This window comes from Xenopus laevis, chromosome 2L (genome assembly GCF_017654675.1).
Source record: "Xenopus laevis strain J_2021 chromosome 2L, Xenopus_laevis_v10.1, whole genome shotgun sequence".
NCBI classification, from domain to species: Eukaryota; Metazoa; Chordata; class Amphibia; order Anura; family Pipidae; genus Xenopus; species Xenopus laevis.
This window is the reverse complement of record NC_054373.1, coordinates 47252497-47275887: the sequence shown is the minus strand read 5'-3', so window position 1 is coordinate 47275887 and position 23391 is coordinate 47252497. Positions and strand designations below refer to the sequence as shown.

The window sequence follows — 23391 nt, the reverse complement described above, 5'->3', positions numbered from 1 at the left end:
GGTCAGGTGATCATAGGTGGGCACTGGATAATCACCTGACCTGCAAACTCCTGGCAATTAAAAATAATGTCAACAGAGGGGCAATTACCAATGATTTGCCACCTATTGCCATGTAAATGATAAAAGAAAACGCTGGGAATCTCTGCGCCATTCCCTTTAAACAAATATATATTTATTAGGAATGCACCGATTCGGTTGGGGATTCGATCTTTTACAGCAGGATTCGGCCGAATCCTTCTGCCCGGCTGAACCAAATCCTAATTTGCATAGGCAAATTAGGGGTGGGAATGGAAATCTCGTGACTTTTTGTCACAAAACACGGAAGTAAAAAATGTTTTCCCATTCTCACTCCTAATTTGCATATGCAAATTAGGATTCGGATCTGTATTCAGACTAATCTTTCGCAATGGATTCGGCAGAATCCAATATATAGATATATATATATATATTTATTTATTTTTTAAATATGTTGGGAATAGGCACATTGCCACTTCATTTGCTTTTTTTCTTTTAACTTCGACATCATTTGCCTGTTGCTAGAATTTATATGAAACACTGAAGCTTTATAAGTTCAACATAAAGGTCTATGTGAATAATTTCTCTGAGTCTTTCTGTAAATACGCAGTTGAAATTCCCTCAGAAAGCGCTAGGCTAAGTGTTATCGTACAGACTAAACGCTGCTGACAGAAATAAAGTAGTTTTCGGTGATTCCACAGCCTTTAACTGAATAAAAGTACTGTGAGAGCGCAGGGTGAAGCTAGTTCATTCGCCTCCCGCTTCCCACCGTGGGACAGCAGCGCAAATGCGCCCAGTCCGGAGGCCCCGATGAAGCCGCGGCCACTGAGCGCTGAGCTGGCGGGAGCTATGACAAGGAAGCCCCGGTACAATTGGAGGGTTTGTGAAGGACAGAGAAGCCGGGATAAGCCGCTTGGCGCCGGCAGAGAGAAAGGGGAGGGTGGGTGTGGAAGTCCGCTCCGTGTTTTGCTCTTGCTCCCTCCCTCCTTCCTTTCCCCCTCCTCCGCCGCTTTGCTCCTGAACTCCAGCCCCCTCTCTATCAGCCTCTCACTCCGTCTCAATATGTCTCAAGATGGCGGCCAATGCGGGATCGATGTTTCAATATTGGAAGCGCTTTGATTTACAGCAGCTGCAGGTCAGCTCCCTTTTCTTCCCCTTTCTTCTGTCTCACCCTGTACCGCTCTCTCCCCGCTTCCCAATCGTCCGTTCCGGGGCCCTCTGTACGGCCCGGCACTGGGGCAAAATCGCCTCTTTCCCGGCCGCTCTCATTGATAACGTTTTATCAGAAATTGATCCTCTTTGTTCAATTCATCGATCAGCCAAGATGGCGCCGGCTCTGTGGCGCCGCTCTCCTCTTCTCCCCCGCTTCCTCTCCCGTGTCCCCTTTGCTCTTACCGAGAGTCCGGCTCGGTGGGGACCCCACTTTTACCCCCAACACCTTTACACCTCTTCAAGTTTATTTTTTTATTGTACTTTTTTTTTTCTCGCTCCGCTCTTTTATTGAACTTGCCTAATTTCCCTGCTTGTTTGGCTTTGCTGATGGTGGTGGCGCTGTGGTGCCAGACTGTAGCTGCTGCTGCTGCTTCCCCTCCTCCTTCCCTACATCAGCCTCTGAGCTACAGTCGCACAGCCCCGCTGCTTCTCCGACTCGCATTTTACTGAAGAAACTTTATAAAGGACACAAATTAAAAGAATTCTGTATATTGCCCTTTGCCTTCTGGTATTTCCTGCATGTAGATGCGCAGGGGGTGATGCTTATCGCTTGTTTTGGTGGGATTTCTTGTTTGTTTTTATTGGATGCCTTTTTAAGGGAAACTTCAGCAGGAACAAACAAATAGCCTTTTAATTATCCAGTGGGATACTTTTTTTATTGTTTTGATTTTTTTTTTTGCTGTCCTAGGATTTAATTGTGAATGTGTTTGTCACCTCACAAGTTCTAGGGATCTGCATTCTCATTCTCATAAGGTTTTGCTTTGGGTTTCAAGTCTTGGAGAAAGGTGGGAATTTTATGAAGCCTGAACCCAAGTTGTGAGCGTCCGTATTTTTCTATATATCATGCATGTATGGGTCTGGTCACACTTTAGAAACAGACTGTGAGTATTGGAAGGAGTAGCAGCAACTTTGTTGCGTCACAAGTCATTGGATTGACAGTCTTGTTCCCTGTTCGTCTGTGTAGAGTCGAATTGATATTATGTCTAAATTGCTGTTTTTTTTGTTGTGGTTGTCTGATTTCTTATGGTTTAATATGAAATAACTTTAATGTCGGGTCTGACCAGTATTTTGAATGTCTGTCTGATGATGTCAAGGCTGTAACCTGACTGAAACCGAGCTCATGTATGTAAGTGTAAATGAGGCCTTAAGCTGGCCATAGACGCAAAGATCAGATCGTACGAATCGAGGATTCATATGATTTTCGGAGATTTTGTGGAGAGTCCCGACATTTTTCGTCCGGCGGAGATTTGGTAAATCGGACAGGTTAAAAGATTTCTGTCGGTTGCCGATAACATCTCTGCATGTATTAGCGATCGTGCGATTTTCAGAGGGAGACTGTCACTAGCTTTGGTCGGACATAACTTTCGTACGATTGCTGTCAGGGGCAGAACATCGACTCATCTGTTCTTTTGTACTTTATTTGATCGGAATGGTTAGTGGCAGGTCGGGAGATGGGAAAGTCCGATCTTACGAAGATTCGTATGATCGGATCTTTGCGTCTATGGTCAGCTTTAGACTTATTGGGATTGCACAACTACGATGCCGTACAGACCCATTCTGCTACTATTTCTGGTGTCATTGATTTAAAGTAAACCGACTAGGATGAACATGTAACATCGATGTTGTATGGAAGAAAAACTATTGGCATCAATGTGATATCCTTAATGGGTATCTATATAGGGCTTGGTGTAGATTTCTAACATTACATTTACTGCTGTACCATCTGGTATCATTTTGCTTAACATAATTCAATTATGCTTGAACTTTTCATGTGCCTTTTCAGTGATGAAAAGCCAAATCGCATGTGATATTAAAATTGTTGTTGGTACCAGTTTTTATTTAGTTGTTTTTATTCTGAATATTGGGTAGAATAGTGTGACGTTTCTGCTGATGCAGTTGTACAGTGAATTGGCACTTTATCTTTATATCCTTACAGAAATTATGGCTGCATGTAATATAATGTAATAATAAGGGATTACCCAGTTTTGTGTAAGGATCAGAAAAGAAATTCTGTAAACTTTGTACTGGGTAACACATTGTTTCTGATGTTTTTCTATATTAAGGAACAGATTTCTTTTCATTTATTACATTCTGAGCAGAATTAGAGAATATTGATGGTCATTTAAATCTTAAACATTTTTCCTGTAGTGTAAATGTAATCTTTACTTGGTTTTCCAGTATTAAGGTTCACAAACGCTTTTTTATATAATATATAAGTGATTGTATTGTCTGTGAGTTTTTTTTTTTTTTCAAAGCTTAAAAATCCCATAGGGTGTTTTTTTTTTTTTTCACCCGTGGTTGTTTTCTTTCTGAGATTGTCTTTACCAAACCAGTTCCTGTTCTTATTGTGTGAAAGGCTGAAAAAGAACAGGTCTGGGCTGTGAAGTCATGACTCAGGTCAATAGATCTTCACCACAAGGGCAAACATTAATACATATTCCTGCAGCTACGTGAAGTATTTAACTTCTATTAAATATTTTTGTAGTCATTTTTTTTGTTGTTGCAGTTGTTGTCAGATGTATTTTATATAGTGACTTGTTTTGAAAGTACTGCTCTTATTGACATTTATGTCTGATCATGTTTCTTCAATTTAAAGATAATTAAATATAAAATACACCTTTCTTTAGTGACAGATTAATCTTGTTTTTCTTTGAATGCTGGTTGGGGGAAAAGTGTGGTAGCTGATCTCACTCCGTAGGGTTGCAAAAATACGTAAAGGCTCCAAAAAAGCCTAATTAGAAATAATAGAGTGTGAAACAAAATGTGTGCAGACGCTTAATTTATTCAGCCGGAACAAACATGTAGGTGTGAAAATCAAATGAAGAAATGGTAATACAAGGTCTGTTGTCCTTGAAATAATAGTTTTTGGAAGGATTATAGATTGCATTTTGTCAACTGCACAAAGATCATGATTGTGTCTTTGTTAAATTGAAACCCATTAATCATAGTCCTTATAGAGAAGGTGAAGGGTCTCACATTTCATATGAGTGAGCAGCCTTGTTTCGCTGCAAGGTTTAGAAAGAAGCCCAAAGAAAAACAAACAACACATCAGTTGTGGATCAGAAGTTCAGAGCACATAGCCCTCAGTTTATTACAGTGTATCAAATAAGGAATACAGAAAGAGCCACTAAGTATTTAAATATTGATGTCTCAACAAGTGAATGGCCTGATGGGAGAAGGCACCGTTGACCTTATGGGTTTACTTATAGCACCTTCTGTTCTGTTAATATTGTTTTTACAGACTTTTGTAAAGAGAAGTGTACTGAATTCCGACTTTATAATCCTGTGCCTGGAATACCAGGTGGAGTACTCAAAATGAGATCCAGATGCTGAAATCCTAAATAATGTTACTAGATTAGCAATAACATGTTAGGATCTCTCTCTCTCTCCTTTCAGAGGGGACCAGGATAAGCACCCTCATTTGCACTCACTGGGATATTTTTTAAGCAAAAAGCATTCATTCTTTTAATGCAGTAGGAAAATTATTTAAGGGTCATGAATTTCCTCCATCTTTTTTATGGGCCTTAAGGACATTACTCTGCTGACCGTAGACAACAAAATGTCCTTGGTAAAGTTCACATCATATAATGTTTGAAGATTAAATGTTTTAAATAGTTATATAGTTATGGAACCTGTTATCCAGAATGCTTGGGACCTGGGGTTTTCCGTAAAAAGGCTCTTTCGGTAGTTTGGATCTTCATTCCATAAATCTGCTAGAAAATCATGCAAACATTAAAGGGGTTGTTCACCTTCCAAACACTTTTTTCAATTCAGTTGTTTTTAGATTGTTCCCCAGAAATAAAGACTTTTTTTCAATTACTTTCCATTATTTATTTTTTAAGTTTTTTCCAAAATCTAAGTTTAAAGTTGAATGTTCATGTCTCTCTGGTGTTTGAGTCTGGCAGCTCAGTAATTCAGGCGCAGACTCTAAACTGTTACAATTTTGCAAAATTTAGTTGATACATTTCTCAGCAGCCTCTCTGGAGTATTCGCAACAATTGTATCAATTCTAACAACTGACTGAAATGAAACTCAGGGATTCTGCTCAGCAGGGACAAAAATAAGAAATGTATCAACTAAATGTATCCATTTAGAACAGTTTACAGGATTGGCGACCCCCCCCCCCCTCCCAGAGCTGCTTTAGAAGGAGAGAAATGACACTTTACACTTCAATATTAGAAAAATCGTCACACATAGAAAATAGAAAGTCATTGGAAAAAGTTGTTATTTCTGGTGATCCTTCTGAAACCAACTAGTTGTTTTAAGGTGAACAACCCCTTTAAATAAACTGAATGGCCTGGGGTTGCTTCCAATAAGGATTAATTAAATCAAACAGTACAAGGTACTGTTTTATTATTACAGAGGAAATATATACTGTTAAAATTTTTGATTTAGATAAAATGGAGTCTATAGCAGGCAGCCTTTCTGTAATTTGGAGCTTTTTGGATAATTGGTTTCCTGATAACAGATACTATACCTCTAAGGTTTGGCCAACCTGCAAGATCCCTCAGGTTATCCGCATTCTGTAGATTATTGGGGTTGGCTGGGAGCTGGGCTTACTAACAGCTGGAGGGACATAGTGATGATACATCTCCATACCTCTTTTTGCCCCTCTCTAACCCTGTCCCTTGAGTTGGTAAGATGTTTTGACTTTGGAGTAATCACTCCTCCTCCATATTAGGGACATATAATACGTTTGAAACCACACATTACCGCTAACCAAAGCAGGGTTTGTTATCGATCCTCTGCTTAGTAAGTGTATAGCATGCAGTTTTCATGAAATAACTTCAAACATACTCCAGGTTTGAATAGATAACAGTTTGGGCCTCTTTATGGGGGAATAACTCTTTAAAATGCTTATTAAGGTTAGTGGTGTGGAGAAGTGGATTTTAGCCTGCATTTTAACTTGCATAAAGTTTTATATGGTCAGTCTTTTCTATCCCTGACAAAGAATGGGTTTGGTTTTTACAGATATAATGGAGTCTAGGCTATATAATGCTTACCTTTTGGCAAGATATTGGAGCACCCTGTTTAGCTGTTCTTGGGGGGGGCTGTTCCTGCAACAGTCTTACAGTGAATGTATGTGCTCTTATCTGAAGCTGAATAATCATCTCTAGCTGGTTGATCACTTGTTTTGCCTTGTCTGTATGCTAGAGAAAACATTTACTCTCTGTATGTGTGTGGATAATCTGGGATCCTTTCATAATAAATACATTTACATTTATAAAATGAAGTACTGAGACAAAGGGGGTGGCTTCTGTTTTGCAGAGCTCACACTCTGTGTACTCTTGAGTTGTTTTTTTCCAACTGCATGTGCAACTCTGTAGGTCTTAATGAATTCTAGCCTGGAAAGTTTTACAAGTGTGTTAAGCTGGCCATAGACGCAAAGATCCGATCGTACGAATCAACGTACGATCTGACTTTCCCATCTCCCGACCCTCCACTAACCATTCAGATCAAAGTCTTTACCATTCCGATCAAATAAGAACAGATCACCCAATGTTCTGCCCCTGACAGCAATCGTACGATACTTATGTCTGACAACACTAGTGACAGTCTCCCACTGAAAATCGTACGATCGGCAATACACGCAGAGATATTATCGGCAGGCGACAGAAATTTTCTAACCTGTCCGATCGACCAAACGACCGATCTCCGACGGACGAAAAATGTCGGGACTCTCCACACATGGTCCGAAAATCGTACTAATCCACGATTCGTACGATCGGATCTTTGCGTCTATGGCCAGCTTAAGTGCTGAATGGTTCAAAAGAAAATAATTCCATGTTAGTGAACACAAACAAAAAGTTGCCTTACAATGATTGCTCATTATGCACATGCACACACTAGCCAAATTATGTCCAAAAAGCTTAAAGTCAAGGTTTTTTATGTTCAGATTATTTCCCATATGTATGGCCTATCTATAGCTTTAGCAGCCCCTAATATGAATCAACTTTGATGGGTTTGAAAAACTTGTGTTTGTTGCTTTATGACCTAGAAATGTATTTTGCACAGGGATATGCTCTATAAAAATGTATAAAGGGTATTTTAGTCATGGTTCCTGGGAATTGTTTTTGACTTTGCTGCATCTGTTACTTTTTTGTGGGAATATTAGATTACAAAGAAACAAAAGAAAAAATATGTAATTAAAGCACTTAACACATTTGTCATAATACTTCTTACATTGCAGCAACTTTCTAAAACCGTTCTAAAATTTAATAACTGAATCCCTTGCACTTTATTATTGTAATTTATGGTGGGTGTTCTAATTTATATTAACTTCTAATATGCTCTAGTTTGACCATTACTAAGCATTTTTCAGTTTGTTGTCATTATTTCTTCTGTGTGAGGTTTTTGAACTTTTAACCTTATTAACTATTCTGGCTCTTTAAAGCCTGCAGCTGAAAGTGCTTTCTTTTTGTTGGGGTCACTGACCCTGGCAACCAAAAAAATAAACTAAAAACTGATTGGCTGGGTCTTGGGCTTTATTGCTGTTGTTTCTTGTTGCTTATTTTTCTTTTTAGGTCACTGAATTCTAACACCAAAACAATTTCATAAAGTTGCTGAAAAAGCTTAAGTGTTGCACTAATATTAATCCAATGGAAGTCAAAGGGGCTCCTTTATAAACTGCTATTTTGTTTTTGATCAGTAATAACAAAATTGGACACTTGCTTTTTAGGTCAAAAGTATGTACACCCTGTACTTAGTGTCAAAATAGGACTGTGACCACACATGGTACGGGTATGGAAACTGTTATCCAAAATGCTCTGGACCGGGGGTTTTCCGGATAACAGGTCTTCCATAATTTGGTTCTTCATACCTTAAGTCTACTAGAAAATCATGTTAACATTAAATAGTCCCAATAGGCTGGTTTTGCTTCCAATAAGGATTAATTATATCTTAGTTGGTACAAGGTACTGTTTTATTATTACAGAGAAAAAGGAATTCATTTTTAAAAACTTGGATAAAATGGAGTCTATGGGAGAAGGCCATCCCCTTATTTGGAGCTTTCTGTCTAACGGGTTTCCGGATAATGAATCCTATACCTGTACTAAAACGATACTCTTGTTATTTGGGAGATTTATATCATTCACTTTATTTGTAGGCAAATAATTATGATTTAGACTTTTGTGCATGTCATGGGCAAAGTTAGATATACTGCTTTGCTGCATCAGTAGTAGAAGCTATTGATAAAATACATTTTTCTTAGTTGAGCAATTCATTATACATGAAATAACGAACTTTGCTCATTTTAACTGTTTTGTAGCTAAAATCCATTGAAATGATATGTGAAATTGAAAGGAAGTAGCTAGAAAATGGTTACGTAAGGTTAAAAACCACAGTGACTGTGTGAGGCATTCCTACTGTTGCTTTCAGATAAGGAAGTACAGTGTTCTTAAAGCTGGAATTCACTTTCTCAGTCGCTTTCTATTCTGTGGGGAAACAGAATGGGGAAACAGACATACATAATCCTTTTAATGTATTTTATCAGTGCTTCTGCAATATGTTGCAAAATAAGGAGCCCTAATATGAGCAATTTACCATATATTGGTAAAACAGAAAAACCTCTGGATATGTTAGTGGCCCTAAAATTAATTTGCTGTGGATTGCAGTAACATCTAGTTACACCACTGTCTCGATAGTGACTTAAAGCAATACAGACACATTCATAGGAACGTGTCCATATCTAGGAGCTGCTACAAGCCAAATAGACTCCACTAAAAGCCCCCCAATGCCTCCCCCAGCCCCGTGAACCTTTGTTAACCCGACCCTCCGACACTGCTAAATGAATTTCTTTGTTGTTACAGTGATGCTGGGCTGGGGTGCAGTCCTTCCATAGGCTGATTACAAATGAAAACAGGACTGCAGCCAATGGAAGGATCGATCCGCCCCCAGCCCCCGCGTCACTGAAGCAATGCAGAAGGTCCGTTAACTGTGTCAGAGGGTCGGCTTCACAAAGGTTCGCGGGGCAGGTGGTTAAAAAATGTTCTTCTGCATAACTGAGAACTGGTTATGAGAGCTAATAAAAGGAAACTGAATCCCTCAGTGAACTTAGTGTATCTTAACTAAGAGATACCTGATCTATGCCATCAATATCCCCCCATCTGTGGAACCAATATAAGGAAAGCCTTGCAATGCATTGTGAGCTTTACCCTATTTTTAACTTTGGGGAAAGTGAGTATAGATCAGTCCAGGGATGTTAAACTTATGGTTCAGGACCCAAATGTGGTTTCCTGTTATATTTATGGTGGATCTCCATGATTCTCTTTAATTAGTCGCCCCAAAGAAGAGGCGATTAGTCGCCGGGCGACAATCTCCCCGAATCTCAGTGTGACATTACCCTTAGACATTATCTTGCTCCACTGGTGAAGTGGTGTTAATATTAACATGGGATAATAAACATCCTCTTCTAAAATAGTATATTAGAAGTCACCATAAATAACATGGCTATAGCAAGGCTTTAGGCTACAGGTCATGGAACGCTGAGATGGCTTCTAATATACTTATATTGTAAAGTAGCGGGTAGACTCTGTCTAATACTATGCAAGTTCCAATATGTCGTGTGACGTCACTTAGCACCAGTTATAATTGATGCTATTACTTGGCTCCATGTTCTTTCTCCCACACTTCAAAAACACGTGGTCAGGTTAATTGGCGCCTGAAAAAGATTTACTATAATGTGTGAATGTGATCGGGACTTTAGATTGTAACCTCCACTGGGGCAGGGACTGATATGAATAATATATAATCTCTGTAAAGCACTGCTGAATATGTCAGCACTATTAAATAAAGAATAATAATTAGGATATATTTTACAGCTCTTCTGTATTATATGACATTAAGTACCATGATGCCCGTCCATTCAATGTAACATCCTTAAAATGCATTTTGATAATTACAAGCATGTTATAGTTAGCGGTCATGTGTTTTATATAGCTTTTTACACATACAATAAATTCTCTTAATGCTTTGACGTGTAAAATGGAATGACAGGTGTCTAAATATGTTTGGACTTTAGTGCATGGGATTTAGCATCTATGCTTGTGGTGCGTCTGATTCATGTGCATGTCCCTATACAGCAGTGCAGAGGTTAATTGATATCAGACTTCCCCATAGATCTGTACTCCAATTTTAACTGCATTCATCATGTGTATGTGTTCCTGTGGGTATAGACCCATATAGGAGACTTGGACCAATTAACTTTTTCATTGGAAGAGGAACACTACATATCAAACTCTTACAAGAAAAAAGAAAAAGCAAAGAGTGATTTTTTCTGACTAGTAATAAGATGGAATTCCAATATATTGTTTCAGAAATCATAATAATTCAAGGATGTCAGCTTGTTGATAATGACAGTTAATTGAGGCATGCAGGTGTATCCAACCCGATTAGTGCATTCACATTGTAAGTTAGCATATCAGAGTCTACAAATGATTCAGTGCCATGATATCTTCAGAACATATCCAAATACCGTTTCTGCCAGACAATAATATATGTGACACCTGTCATAATACTCTGAGCCTGCTTTCCCAATCTGTACGTGTCTGTGACAATGATAGTGGCAGTTATATTAAAGTAAAAAAAAGAAAAAGAGTTCATGTTTACATTTTATAACGGATGAATTTTGTGACCCTTTTGAGTAACATTTTGGAAAGCATATTAGTATAAATGGGCAGTGGAATTTTGAAAATATAGTGAGGCAGAATAGCCTATAATATATTTTATGGGAACTTCCAAGATCCTATCTGTGATTATATTTTTTTTTAAAGGTTTTTATTTGTACATTTTAAAACAAACAAAACAGTCCATTCAGATCAGGATATTTCATTTGATGCATGTTTGAGCTACGGCAGTAATTATTGAAAAGCAACCTACCGTATATACTCGCGTATAAGCCGAGTTTTTCAGCACCCAAAATGTGCTGAAAAACTCAACCTCGGCTTATACACGGGTCATACCGTAGATATGCCCAGCAGTGCGACCCCCTGTGACCCGGCCCCAGCAGGACTGTCTGTGACGCCGCCCGGAGCAGGTCCAGGAGCTCCGGGCGGCGCGTCCTTCCCTGCCGGCGTTCGCTCCCAAAATGGCGGCGCCCATGGCCGCCACGTGGGTAGCGGCGCCGGCCGCTACCCACGTGGCGGCCATGGGCGCCGCCATTTTGGGAGCGAACGCCGGCAGGGAAGGACGCGCCGCCCGGAGCTCCTGGACCTGCTCCGGGCGGCGTCACAGACAGTCCTGCTGGGGCCGGGTCACAGGGGGTCGCACTGCTGGGCATATCTACGGTATCTACGCCGGCAGGGAAGGACGCGCCGCCCGGAGAGTGGACACAGTGAACCGTCCTGCAGCTCTTTCACAGGGCCCCTGGCGGCCATTGTTAAAAGGTCCTAAAGCTTGATTCCAAGTTTGCCAGCAGCAGAGTGCTATCTGTGGAGCTGTACATGTACATATAAATTGCCTTGTCACTCCCCTTTCATTCTGTCATCATTACGCCAGGTACATAGGGCGGAGAACAATGCTGCCTGGCAAGTTCTTGCTGTTGTCAGATAGAAACATGCCAAGCTTGTGACTTATGGTGGGAGTCACAGGGAACTCCAACATTCAAATGTACTGGGTGCCAGTATGTGAGGTTCAATGGCTATTTATAACCTGGCCCACACTGATCCTTCTCAGGGTAAGCATATTTTTGCAGTGTCATGTTCCTGCTGATGGAATTATGGGGAGGCTCTTTTAAATAGTTTTAGATAGATTTCTATGCCATAAAACATGATTACACATTTACACATTCACATTTTGAAATCTGACATGGGGCCCCTAGGCTTATACACGAGTCAATACATTTTTCCAGTTTTCTTAGGTAAATTAGGTACCTCGGCTTATACACGGGTCGGCTTATACACGAGTATATACGGTATTTAGCCTGGTAGGAAAGTTGTGATATTTTTAGATTGTATTTCATATGCTCATTTAAATATTTGATTTACTTAAGAAGTAGACTGGAAATTTTCTACTTCATGTTTTGGGCTTCTGTACCAGCCCAAGGCAACCACCGCCCTTTAGCAGTTAATATCTGTACCTCAGAAGATGTAGCTCCCCATTTTCTTTTCTGCTGAGTCACTGCACATGCTCTGTGCTGCTGTCACTTACTGAGCATAGGGACCAACTCAAAATATACAGTACACATAGAATAGAAATGTCACAATATAAGGCTGATTAGTAATTAGTACAGATAATTACTACATGGCAGCACAGAAACCAGTACAACTAGAGTAAGAATATCATAATCTGCCTTGTAGCGTCATCTTATATTACAGGCAAACTGCATTTTCTGCTTGATAATTTGCGATGTCCCCGAAGCTTAACTTCTCAACAGCTGCTCAGAGCAAACTGAGCATGACACTTTCCAAGATGGTGACCCCCTGTGACAGGTTTGAAATCCTGGATCATTGCTGCTTTTGAGAAGCTGAAACTTTAGGCTGATGCAATTAGGTCATTATATAAAATATTGCATTTTTAGCCTTATCATTTTTTACGGTTTGGTTCTTCTTTAAGAATGGGCATCCACCTTGTTGTCCCAAGAACCGTTGTTAACTACAACTCTCTGCAGATCTGCTAGCTTTTTTCACAGGTACCAGTGCCATGAACTGTTGGCACTGTGTTCACCTGTAATCGTTGTTCTGTGTGTGCAGGACACCATGAAAAATTGTCAAGAAAACACCAAAAAGTTGCATTTGTTTTTTGTACATTTTGTTTCTTTGAGCAGTAGTGTCTGACAAAGATGAGATATTTACTGAAATTTCTGCTTGAGTTTGACTATCCAAGCACTCATTTTACTTTTCTGAAATATACTTTGAAAATAGGCAATCTGACATGAGAGTAAAGCTGGCCAGATATACCCTTATGTCTGACACACGATCGTTTGTTGCAATCTCCCGACCTACCACTAACCATTCAGATTGAATTAATGGCCAGAACATGGTCTGATTTGTTCTTTGTACTACTTTATTTAAAGACAACAATCATACGACAATCATAAGTTATGTCTGACAAATTGTCACCCATTGATATCAATACATGCAGATATATTCTTGTTAGCCAACAGGAATCTTCTAAACTGTCCTATCCACTAGTAAACGACCGATCACCATAGCATGAAAAAGTTGGGATGATCCATACATGGTCCGAAAATTGTAAGAAACAAAGATTAGTACGACTTATCTATGGCCAGCTTTAGGATAGGGCCAGGCTGGGCTGAAATCAACCTCATCTTCTTTGGCTTCTGGAACCCTTGTGTTGGGTTTGGTGCATTTATTTGCCAAAATCCACAGAGTGTGTTCTCGCCAGAGCCGACAGAAGGGTTCTGGACGTGAATGAAGAAGAGGATACTACTCGTGGTAAGGGGCTGAAATCGGCCTGCGGATTTCAGCAGGTTGATTTCGGACTTCCTCTGGCACTAGCAATACAGAGGCCAATAATCTGGCATCTCGGATTTGGAGGGACAAAGTTGTCCGCTTTTCTTGATCCATGTATGGTCAGTTTTAACAATTAAATGTTATTTACTCGTAGCAAGTCCATGTCTCCTCTGTTGCTTAATACGTGTGTGAATTTGGTGCTAAGAGTTCCAACTTCAGTCATGCTTTGATCACCATGGGCTAACATTAACCTGAAACATTTCTCTGCAGTAGGATAATGAAGCAACTGATATATCAAATAGTTGCTCTGTGAAATAGTACAGTGAGCATGCTCAGTAGGTACTGGTGCTGAGCTGGGTTAATGAATATATCAAACTGGAACAAAGTTGACAATCTGGCTTACTGAGCTGCTACTGGGGGAAATGAAACTTAGAAAATTTGGACTAATTTGTTTTCAAAACTTACATTTAAGAAAAACTGTATTAGATGCAGATATTAGAAGCGATTGGGGAAAAAAAATGATTTGTTGTGTACTGTTTGAAAACAAGTTTTGTGAAGGTGAATGTCCCCTTGAAAGCTACTTATCTAAATCATCAGGAACTTTAATAAAGTATGTGACTTTGAAGTCATGTCATTTTCATCTGACTCGCAGCTCATTACTGATTGTGAATTCTCTGTAGAAACTCTTGCGTGCCTTTAGTGAGAATTCTCGCATAGTTCTCTCATGTATTACAGAATGTTAAAATATATTACAGCTCTCACCCAGGGCGTTAACAGATGTTGCACACATTTCTGGATCATGAGTTTAGCATCCCTTCAAACAATCCCTTCAGTTTAGCAGGTATGACTTCAGTAAGGGACAGGAGGCAATTTTAAAATGGCAACTGGAATTCTTAATGGTACAGGCACAGAAAGTCAGGACATGCATACTCAAATGCGAATTCTAGATATCTTTAACGGGCCTATTTATCATACTGTGTAAAATGATTAACCCCCATAAAAGCTATGTAAAATAAATGACGAATTTATCAAGGTTTGTGTTTTATTGTATGCTGCCCAATCGCCATATTTGACGCTGTTCATTTACATCAATACAGGCCTTGTATTGGCTATCACACATTCCCTGCTAAAATGTGTTTGAATGCTTGAAGGTAACCAGTGAGAATTGCCTTGAAGGAAAATGCAGCAACAAAGCTGTCTTTAGGCACTGCCATAGTGCTCTCAGGAAGGATGGTGGTGGTTAAAGCAATCACCTCTCCCATCTGAAAATAATAAAAAAAATATTGTACCTATAGCAAATGCTGATGGCAATTGGGCACCACTTTGGCTTTCCTGAGTGGTGCACACCTGTCTGTACTGTCTGCCATAGGCAGAGCATTTCAAAAGGAGACGTAAAGCTTAACTAAGAAATAAGCCTAGAAATGCTGTACATTATGCTTTGTGCTTCTGTACCAGCCCAAGACAACCACAAGATATGTGTCTCCAAAGATGCCCCAGTAGCTCCCCATCTGCTTTTCTGCTGATTCACTGCACATGCTCTGTGCTGCTGTCACTTACTGAGCTTTGGGACCAACCCAAATATACAGTTCACTAACGGGGTTATGTAATAAAAAGCCCTAGGTTTGCCCAGGAATAGTAACCCATAGCAACCAATCAGCAGGGAGCATTTACTGGTCAGCTGTTTAAAAGCAAGCATCTCATTGGTTGCTATGTGTTACTGCTCCTTGGCAAACTTAGTGCCTTTTATTACATATTGGGGATAGAATATAAATGTCACAATAGAAGGCTGATTAATAATTAATTTAGATAATTACTACATGGCAGCTCAGAAACCAGTGCAACTAGCATCAGCATTTAATAATCAGCCCTGTAGCTTCAGCTACAATAATGTAAAATAAAAATTTGTGGATTTATTAATCCATGTTAAAACAATATGTACAAAACATATTGAGCATGTGAGTGTCGCTATGCTGGTGCAATAAGTTCAGTATATAAAATATGGCATTTTTAGCCATATTCATTTTTAGGGGTTAGTTCTCCTTTAAGAGCTAAGCAATGATCCAAATGTTATGTGTACTCTCTTCCCACAGGGCTTTTAAAAATGCTGACCACAATAAATTCGAAATATCTTTGTATATTTCTGCTCTATCCATACACATGTCCTTGTATTTGGTCCATCATTTACATGGCAATTTAGCTATTGATTTAATTTGGTTCCACTCTCGTATATGCCTGCATAGGGGCAATGGTACAAAATATGCACTAGTGTGGATAACAAAATCTCCTGTGTGTTTCTTTCCCACTTGCAGTATTGTGACTCTCAGGTGGATAAACATACGCATTGCATATTCATTGTGAGACAACTTCGGGCTACTTTGGAAAGTGGAAGTAAAGTGTATTTTCCAACATTTTTTTCCACATTACTGCCAGTATGGAGGAAATTGCTGATGTTTTATTGCTCGAGGTAGTGCAGATTTACGGCGGGTGACAATGTCCCGTGTGCCTTTGCCCTGAATGAAATAGTTTCAGCTCCAGTTGTTCCTATGTATGTTTACCTTTTTGTCATAGACTGATACTGTATAGCTATATGTGAAGCAGAGAGGCTTCAGCTGTTATAAATGCTACTCACGTGCTATAGGGATTGACTTGAGAGAACTGAAACTTGATCACTTTTGACATTGTTTTATTGTTAGAAAATCTCTTTGCCATAAGTACTCCTTTTCTGTAGTATGAAATCTTTCCATCTCCATTCAAAGTGAATGGGGAATGCTGCAGTCCCACCTTGTCCTGTTTAACAACTGGTGGATATTGTTTAAAAAAGTGAAGGGCCGCGCATTTGCATATGTTATACTCAGCATGACGAGGCACAATATAGTGAATGAAGTACCCCCTATTGTAAAATATAAGTATATTATAAGCCACCCAGGAGTTCCATGACCATGTAAAACAGGCCATGGAACTCTGAGGTTACTTCCAATATCCGCATATTTCATTTATTATAATAGACAAGTTATATTGTGTCGTGACAAAAATGACATCACTACTCACCGTTTATAATTTATGACATCACTAGTCACTTGGGTTGCCACCTGGCCGGTAATAATGATGGTTGATCCCAATGTTGTTAATAGGGAAACAAGATAAATATATCGGAAGGCCGGTATTTATTTCTGGAAAAGGTGGCAATCCTACTAGTCACCGTTTATAAGGATATAATTTACAAGATATTCATAGCTTTTGTGTATTATATAGTGAATAAAGTACCACCTCTTGTAAAATATAAGGATATTATAAGTTACCGAGGAGTTTCATGACCATATAAAGAAAAAAAAGGCCAAGTGTTTTTATACAGGTCATGGAACTCCGAGGTAACTTCTAATATCCTCATATTTTGTAAGTGGGGGTACTTTATTTATTATAATACACAAGTTTCAGTGAGTCATGTGACAGAAATGACATCAGAACTCACCATTTATAACTGATGACATCAGAACTAACCGTTATAAGGATATCATTTACAAGATATTCATGGCTTTTGTGTATTATAGTGGCATATCCCGTTCACATGGATCCTAGTGTTTTCTCCCCTCCCTCAGGGGGAAAATCCTGAAAAATCTCCTTGTATACCATTATACTTACCAAGGAATGGTCACCTTTGTTAAAATAATAATAGGATGGGTGTGTTGTGGAATTCAGGGAAATACTAGAAAAACTGGTTTCTTTGAAAAAACAAACAAACTGAAACTTGAGTAGGTCAGTGATCCTTAACAGAAAAATGACAGCGGTGTGTGTATGCACATGTATAATTTATTTTTATCTTTCCTTTAGGCTAGTGACATAAGGCATTTTTTATCATCTTTTTTAGATATGTTTTCCCAGTGACTTGGTTAATGTACCTGCTGCTAATAATCTTTTGCATTATCTTCATTTTATTTTACTTGGCACAAGTTGTCATGGAAAAAAAACCCACTTGAATATACCCCATGAGCCATAAGCCTTAAACAGCTTGTGGAGGAAATAGTTTCATAAACTTTCTTGATCTCTGTTCGCATTGGGACAGGAGTAAGCTGTTTTATGACTATTGCTGCTGTGGACGGTAAACTTTACAGCACAAACCAATTGCTTAGTACGGTGCATGGAGAATACAGACTGTATCAGTCTCTTCTTGCAGAGTGGTTTTACTAGACACATGCTGTGAAGATCTCTGGTTACTAAATGCATTTGTCTGTTTTCAGGAAAGCAGACTTTATGCCAAGGTTTTTATAAGGGTTTATATAGTGAATAAAATATATATAAGTAATATAAGGATATTCTTATTAAGTTACTGAGGAGTTCCATGACCATATAAAAGCACGAGGCTGAAGGTCAAGTTTTTTTTTATACAGGTTATTTAACTCCGAAGTGACTTCTAATATCCTCATATTTTGCAACAAGGGGTACTTTATTTATTATAATACACAAGTTTTAGTGAGTTATGTGAAAAATGACATCACTAAGCTCCAATTACAACCAATGACATCACTGTTTATTAGGATATAATTTACAGGATATTTATGTGTATTATAAAAGCACCTGAAGTAGTAGTACTTTAATTGCAGCTGCAAGCTCATTGATTGCACCATTCTTTCTAAAACTGGATTAGTAAACACAGGTCTGTATATCAATGAGCAAAGTCTGAGTAATATTAGATCTGGTATTTGCCTGCCATGGGTCTGGCAAGAAGTAAGGACACATTGTTTTGCTTTTAGAGCATCACACACCAGTTTCACATCCGCTGGTTTCTGTTGAGGTAATAACCCCTGTATGTTGTAATCGTTTTAGAGTCATTGGGAATCCACATTGCTTTCTGATGATACTCGTTTTACATATACAGGTATGGGACCTGTTATCCAGAATGCTCGGGACCTGGGGTTTTCAGGATAACGGATCTTTCCGTAATTTGGGTCTTTATGCCTTAAGTCTACTAGAAATTCATTTAAACATTAAATAAACCCAATAGGCTGGTTTTGCTTCCAATAATGATTAATTATATCTTAGTTGGGATCAAGTACAAGCTACTGTTTTATTATTACAGAGAAAAAGGAAATCATTTTTAAAAACTTGGATTATTTGGATAACATGGAGTCTTTGGGAGCCATTTGTAATTCGGAGCTTTCTGGATATCGGGTTTCCGGATAAGGGGTCCTATACCTGTACACCAAATTATTCTGCAAGGAGTCACATATATCTCCAACAATCCCTCCAATTGTACCTAGAAAAAATAGGGCTATATTACAGAGTCTTTAAATTTATATGATGAGATTTATGGTAACAACTTTTATTCTGTAGGGTTCATCATGGGCTTTGATGGATGCTTTACTGCTTGCTTACTTGTGCTGCTTGGATGTTCAGCATTGGACTTGGTCCAACCGTAATGACATGGAGTCAAACTTGAAAAATAGTATGGATAAACAGTGGTGTGAAAAACTATTTGCCCCCTTCCTGATTTCTTATTCTTTTGCATGTTTGTCACACTTAAATGTTTCTGCTCATCAAAAACCGTTAACTATTAGTCAAAGATAACATAATTGAACACAAAATGCAGTTTTTAAATGAAGGTTTACGTTATTAAGGGAGAAAAAAAACTCCAAATCTACATGGGCCTGTGTGAAAAAGTGATTGCCCCCTTGTTAAAAAATAACTTAACTGTGGTTTATCACACCTGAGTTCAATTTCAAAGGTTATAAAGCCATTTCTAAAGCTTTGGGACTCCAGCGAACCACAGTGAGAGCCATTATCCACAAATGGGAAAAACATGGAACAGTGGTGAACCTTCCCAGGAGTGGCCGGCCGACCAAAATTACCCCAAGAGAGCAGAGACAACTCATCCGAGAGGCCACAAAAGACCCCAGGACAACATCTAAAGAACTGCAGGCCTCAATTAAGGTCAGTGTTCGCGACTCCACCATAAGAAAGAGACTGGGCAAAAACGGCCTGCATGGCAGATTTCCAAGGCGCAAACCACTTTTAAGCAAAAAGAACATTAAGGCTTGTCTCAATATTGCTAATAAACATCTCAATGATTTCCAAGTCTTTTGGGAAAATACCTTGTGGACCGACGAGACAAAAGTTGAACTTTTTGGAAGGTGCGCGTCCCGTTACATCTGGCGTAAAAGTAACACAGCATTTCAGAAAAAGAACATCATACCAACAGTAAAATATGGTGGTGGTAGTGTGATGGTCTGGGGTTGTTTTGCTGCTTCAGGACCTGGAAGACTTGCTGTGATAGATGGAACCATGAATTCTACTGTCTACCAAAAAATCCTGAAGGAGAATGTCCGGCCATCTGTTCGTCAACTCAAGCTGAAGCGATCTTGGGTGCTGCAGCAGGACAATGACCCAAAACACACCAGCAAATCCACCTCTGAATGGCTGAAGAAAAACAAAATGAAGACTTTGGAGTGGCCTAGTCAAAGTCCTGACCTGAATCCTATTGAGATGTTGTGGCATGACCTTAAAAAGGCGGTTCATGCTAGAAAACCCTCAAATAAAGCTGAATTACAACAATTCTGCAAAGATGAGTGGGCCAAAATTCCTCCAGAGTGCTGTAAAAGGCTCGTTGCAAGTTATCGCAAACGCTTGATTGCAGTTATTGCTGCTAAGGGTGGCCCAACCAGTTATTAGGTTCAGGGGGCAATTACTTTTTCACACAGGTTTGGATTTCTTTTCTCCCTAAATAATAAAAACCCTCATTTAAAAACTGCATTTTGTGTTTACTTGTGTTATCTTTGACTAATAGTTAAATGTGTTTGATGATCAGAAACATTTTGTGTGACAAACATGCAAAAGAATAAGAAATCAGGAAGGGGGCAAATAGTTTTTCACACCACTGTATATTTGTTATTGTCTCAGTACACACGCAATTTTTTTAATGTATTTAAGCAGCAATGACAGCAGAGGTTTGGTTAATTTTAGGAAATTAGAAAAAGTAATCAATGAAATAAATGTTCACTTACTGTCTTGTGGACCCAGGCATTTAGCACTTCAAATAGTGAGCAGTGTATGCAACACAAGGGTGACTTATCCAGGGGCAGGTAGCAAACACTTTTTGTCATTACAATCAAATAGGTGTTGCACTTTTCATAGGGTGTTATTTATCTGAGATCAAGTTGTTTTTTTTCACTGGTAGTTTTCAGTCAAAACTTTTTTTTTGGGTAAGAAATAAATGAGCTTTTTGGGTTTTTTTAACAATTTTTGAGATTTATTATACCCCGAAGTTGGAAATAGCTCATAACTGAAAATACACCAGCCAAAAACTGTCGATGTCATGTAGAAGTCAGTGTGAGAGGTCCCTTAAATCATTTGAAGATGTTTGTAGCCTTCATAATGTTTGGGGTTTTTTTCTGTGGGATTCGCTCAAAAACTCAATTAATATGAGTATTTGGGTTTTTCACCCCAAATTCAGGGATTCACTTTTTTAAATTCAAGTTTTTTCATAAATTAGAAAACATTCGAGTTGTGAGTTTATTCGCGGTATAAAAAAAACCTCACAAACTCAACATTTAACCCCCTTCTTGTTACATGATTTGGCTTATTTCAGGGGAAGCAGGAGAAAGAGGTAGCTCTTCATACATTTGGGTTGGCCAGTGCATACTCATACTGAGTTATAGGTAACTGTCATTTGAACCCTTTTTGTAGTTGACAGTGAAGTGGGATTAATGCTAAACTTTCTTTTGTGGTCGAACACAGAAATCGTGCAAGGACCACTATACCCTACCAAAGTTGCTGCAGATCTGAATTATTTTTAATGAAAATGCCTTACAATGAAATAAGTTAATGTATTTGGCCTGCAAAGGTCTTCTCTGCTGCTGCACTTACTAAATATCCTCCTTTTTGAAAGGACTGAAACTAAACTTTTTCTATTACCTCCTACATTAATGAAACCATAGTCTTCTAGCATTCTCTTATTAAGAGTAAGTAAATGTTTTGGTATTAGATTGCATCAGGGTAGAACTACACAGATGATTTCCACGCATTTTTGGCAGATCTGAAGTGCTGCGCCAAAACGCAGGCCTCAAGTCGGATGCGACGAAAAATAAGGAAAGCAATAGCAACGTCACATGGTGTCTCAGCGTTCATCCGACGCGTCCATCAAACGCGTCTGCATCCGACAGTCATCCGACATTTGTATTTCTTACCTTATTTTGCGTTGCATCTGATTTGATTCCTGCATTTTGGTGCATCGCGTTAGATCTGCCAAAAAGCGTGGAAAACGTCCATGTCTACCCTTAATTGTTGGAATTAATTTAAAAAATCCATTGACAAACTGAGCAAATACCTTAATAATCTTATACCCAATAATCTTATCCAAACTCAAGTCATGTGATGTAAAATCACCAGTGAACTGAAGGATATTCAGACGAGCAACTTAATTAAAGGATATTTCCACCCAAACAAGTTTTTTCCCATAATTTAAAAAAAAAAAAAATAACTTTCTTCTTGGGATGCTCTTTGTGCCAGATGTTCCATGCTAGATGCAACTGGCACATCAGCATAAAGTGTGACTCCATCTACCTATAAATGCATATAGTTCCTTACTACTAAATTGTCCTTGTGCAAGTTGCTATTACACAGCATATAATTGCCTGGAACTGTGCCATAACTGTGTAGCATTACCTCAGTACTAAGGGCTATGTCTCACATGGCATTTTCACAAAGCCCCCACATACAGGGCTCAATTATACATTGCTGCAAACGTTTTTTTGTGTTTTCACATCCCTGTATTACACGCGGCAATTTGCATGACAAAGCTTGGATTGGCGTAATTTCATTGGGATTTGTGAGAAATGTTAGGAGAGTAGAAAAAAGCATGGGGCAATTTAGAAATATATCTGGTGTATCTGGATATACTAGTGTAAAAATGCTTTCCTTTATCATACATAAGGTGTTTTTATGCCACACAATTTCATAATAATGCTCCATAAAAACACCGTGATATAACATTTAGTGCCACATTTATCAAGGGTCGAATTTAGAATTCTTGTGAGTTTTTTTATTTAAACTCCCATAAAATCGTAATTCAGCAGGTCGAAATGTATTAATAAAATAGAATTTTTAATACTTGGACGAATTTAAACGACCCGGAAACTTGAATTAGATTCGAATTTCGATTTGAGTTTTTTCTCCGAAAAAAACTTGAATGTCAGGAAGGCTACAAACATCTCCAAATTGATCCGTGGACCTCTCCCATTGACTTAAACGGTAATTCAGCAGGATAGTCGAGTTTGAATTCTTAAAGGGCCAGAGTATTCTAATTTGGATTTTTAAGAAAACTCGAATCAAGCTTGGATAATTCCCTAGTCCAATTGGACAGTTTGGACCATAACATTTTTTTTAGAAAATTCAAATTTTCAATTCAACCTTTATAAAATCTGCCCCTTAATCTTTATTGCAGGCCCCAAATGACTGTTTATTGAATCAGCTTTATCAGAATCTGGGAGCCCGTGGTCTTATTATGGCCATGCGATGTGGCCAGCCACAGACATCATATGTGAACCAAAGTGGTCCTCAGCCAACCAGGTTTTCTTCTTTATCATTTGTAAATATCAGAAAGGGGATGGTTTGGTACCATATGGGCCAGTGCTGCAGGCTGCAATATTTCCAGCTAATATGTGTGTACAGTTACTGTAAAACAAAGGTGCTACTATGTTCACAAGTTGTTTAAATTCAAAACTGGTTGCTTTAAATAATGAAATACAGTATTTCCATCAAAATA

At 38.8% G+C, this 23391-nt stretch overlaps 1 protein-coding gene across 3 annotated transcripts in view; it reads left to right on the top strand.

Moving 5' to 3' along the window:
- Nucleotides 1-672: 672 nt before the first annotated feature.
- cux1.L (cut like homeobox 1 L homeolog) overlaps nucleotides 673-23391 on the top strand; it is a 248213-nt gene continuing 225494 nt past the window's right edge. For 2 of the 3 annotated variants that reach the window (XM_018246295.2, XM_018246294.2), the window contains exon 1: nucleotides 673-1150. In XM_018246295.2, the coding sequence (XP_018101784.1) occupies nucleotides 1088-1150 (63 nt within the window). In that variant the 5' untranslated portion in view covers nucleotides 673-1087. The remainder of the gene's footprint in view (nucleotides 1151-23391) is intronic. The other variant, XM_018246296.2, reaches the window with a different exon arrangement.